Here is a 2,894-nt window from a genome sequence, read left to right as displayed (position 1 = left end):
ATGGGACCCTTTACCTCATTTCCCAGAGCGCAAACATCTGCCAAAGTCGGGGGATGTTCCAAACAGGATAAGAACCGATGTGAGATGCACTTTAAAACTCCAGAGTTACACAGCATCTGGGCACGACGCCCGCCCAGCCCTTACTGCTAAGCTGATCACTGTGACGTGTGCTGCAGGCAGAAATATCACTTCACGTGCCTGTCACACATACACCATGCAGACCTGTCAACAAAATATTTCTTTTTAATTAAAATATGACATTTGATTAGGTAGAAACAGATTCAGTTACCACCACCAGCATTATTTAAAACAATAACAAAAAACAAGAAAATAGAAATTTCTTCGAAAAAGTTAATTGCTTCAGACGCCCTCCTGCAAAAATAGAAAAAGGGCATTTTTAGGATACAAAAAAAGAGTTCGGCCCTCGTTAGGAAACGTCACCGGCTTGTACAAGGAAATCTGGCTTTTGATGCATGTGTGCAAAAGTCGGGCCAAGGGAAGTTTTGTCCCTGGTGCCCTTTGGATGCAGCTGCTTGAAGTCAAGGTCCTTTCAAACCATTTCTTTGTAGCATAGTTCGACTTCTCTCCTTCTTTGGTTATTCAAGTGCCTTGAAGCCTCACCATGCTGCAACATCTTTCCTGATTTCAAGGACTAGCCTCTACATGTGGTAAAATGTCACCAGTTTGTCTTTGATCCTGTGTTGTTGCCGTTAACGCATACAGTCCTGCAGAAATGCGGACTTGTCCCTTTAAAATCCCCCATCTGTGAACCAAATGTCCTTCAAAAGAGCTCTTGAAAAGTTCCAACCCTATGTGGGTTGTGCAGCGACGCAGTGACGAGCTACTCCCAGGCAATCCCACAGGAACCACTTGTACTGTGAAAGCTCTGACATGGTTGACAGATTTGAAACTCTGGAACAGGAATCAAACGGTGGGATTGTGTAGACCCCACGGAAGATAAGGCTAATGTCTCACCAGGTAGGTTGTGGGGGACCTTACTCACCCAGTGGGTGGACAAGACCTGTGTAGCGCCCACCGCCCATGAAATCGCCTCTTGACACCACTGTCCATAGCAGCAGCCTCTCTCACTACACTTATACTGCCTGCTTGCGTCGATGCGTTTCGGCCATGCTGCCAGGAGCCCCGGCCTGGAGTGGGGCATTGAGGGCCCAGCAGGACCTGGGCTGGCCCCTTTCAGTGCGTAGAGTCAGAGTCACTGGAGTCGAGGCTGTGCCTCATTTTGGAAGTGCTGCTCAACGCCTCCTTGTTCTGGAGATGCAAGTTCTGCGTGCTCCTCCGCAGGGACTCCAGCGACTGCAGGAAGGACTTCCGGGCCTTCTCCTCATCTGTGGCCGAGGTGCCCTCCTCCTCCACCTCCTGGATCTCGTCGAAAGTGACCGGCTGAGTCTTGAACCTGGACTGCCGGGGCCTACGCAGCTTGCCTTTACCCTTCAGCACCTTGGTTTTGATGGGGTGCGGGAACTCCTCCGTTTTGCACACAAATTGTGGCATGACCGCCTGGTAGCTGGAGCAGATACCAAGCACTTCTGCCTCTTTTGTTGACATGGTTTCTGATTTCACCCTCTTATTTGTACAGTGAGTCTGAAATGGATGTCTCTTGTGAGGGCAGGCAGCCCTCAACGATTCTTTAGGTCCTCCTGTAGCCCCCACCCTCTGGGATGACAAACATCTACTCAGTGTGGGCTCTTGTGCATCCTTTAAACAATCTGTTGTGTGAGGGTGTTGGTGGCTCAGCGAGTGAAAACTCAAATCAAAGAAACCCAGGGTAAAACACTATCCGTGTAAAGTGCGACTGTTCTGAGCGCCTTTGCTTAAGCCTCGTCTAGCCCCACCTGGATGGCAGCAACGGCTCACTTGTTACTGCGGGGCGGCTGCTCCACTCCACTCCCTCTGGGATTCCAACAAGTGCTCAGTTGTTACTGCAGTGTTGTTGCTCCAGTCCCTCTGGGAGTGCTCACTTGTTGCTGCAGTGCTCACTTGTTGCTGCAGTTTGGTGTGCTCAGACCTTCTGGGATGCCAGTGGGTGTTCACTCCTTGCGGCAGAGAGGGGGCTGCTCCGGTCCCTCTGGCCCCTCTGGGATGTCAGTCAGTGGGTGCCCACTCTTTGATGTGGGGAGCTACTCCAGTCCCTCCAGCCCCCTGGGATGTCAGTCAGTGGGTGCCACCTTCTTGCTGCATGGAGGCTGCTCGTCCCTCTGCCCTTTCTGGGATGTTAGTCATTAAGTGCCCCCCTCTTGCTGCCGCGTGGCTGCTCCAGCCCCTATGGGATGTCAGTCAGTGGGTGCCTCCTTCTTGCTGGGAGGAGGGGTGGCTTGCTCCAGTCCTTCTGGGATGTCAGTCAGTGATCGCCCCCTTCTCGCTACCGCGTGACTGCTCCAAGACCCCTGGGAAGTCAGTCGCTGCTTGAGCCCTCCGCTCCGAGCTGCTTCCTCCTACGCTGTCCCCTCCGGTCTGTTCCTTTCCTTCTCGCTTCTCTCTGGTTACAGCTCTTCCCTCCCTAATTATGCATATTTATACATGCAGCGGACCCGCCCACCCTCGGCGCGCTCAGATTGGAGAGGGATGCTGACGCGCCGGGAGCTGACGTCATTTTGGCGTGTTTTACCATCACCGAGCGCGTAAAGGAAAGCGGTGGAGCCCCCAGCCGGGGGGTGTCCTGCCAGGGGCGTGCAAAGGCTGTCCGTCTCCTGCGCTGTGTGTCCGGGTCTGCACCACTTCCCGGGCCCAGCTTGGAATTCACCAATGTGGCATGGAAAGGAAACCGAGCCCTGCAGCAGACAAGTCACGAGGCTGGCACGAGTGAGCAGAGCTCTGACAGTGAGTGCACATCAATTCACAGTACTGAGACCGACTCACAGCCCATCCAAAGCACC

At 53.3% G+C, this 2,894-nt stretch overlaps 1 protein-coding gene across 1 annotated transcript; it reads right to left on the bottom strand.

Annotated features, from left to right (window-relative positions):
• Positions 1-225: 225 nt before the first annotated feature.
• Positions 226-2,516, bottom strand: LOC146859713 (uncharacterized protein C11orf96-like). Its single transcript, XM_085643458.1, has one exon. It carries the CDS (start codon positions 1,564-1,566, stop codon positions 1,195-1,197), a length of 372 nt encoding a protein of 123 aa, XP_085499584.1. The 5' UTR covers positions 1,567-2,516; the 3' UTR covers positions 226-1,194.
• Positions 2,517-2,894: the final 378 nt, after the last annotated feature.

The sequence above is a fragment of the Triturus cristatus genome, chromosome 3_1 (genome assembly GCF_964204655.1).
Source record: "Triturus cristatus chromosome 3_1, aTriCri1.1, whole genome shotgun sequence".
NCBI lineage: Eukaryota > Metazoa > Chordata > Amphibia > Caudata > Salamandridae > Triturus > Triturus cristatus.
The sequence above is the reverse complement of the archived record's forward strand: the minus strand, read 5'-3'. Positions and strand labels throughout refer to the sequence as shown.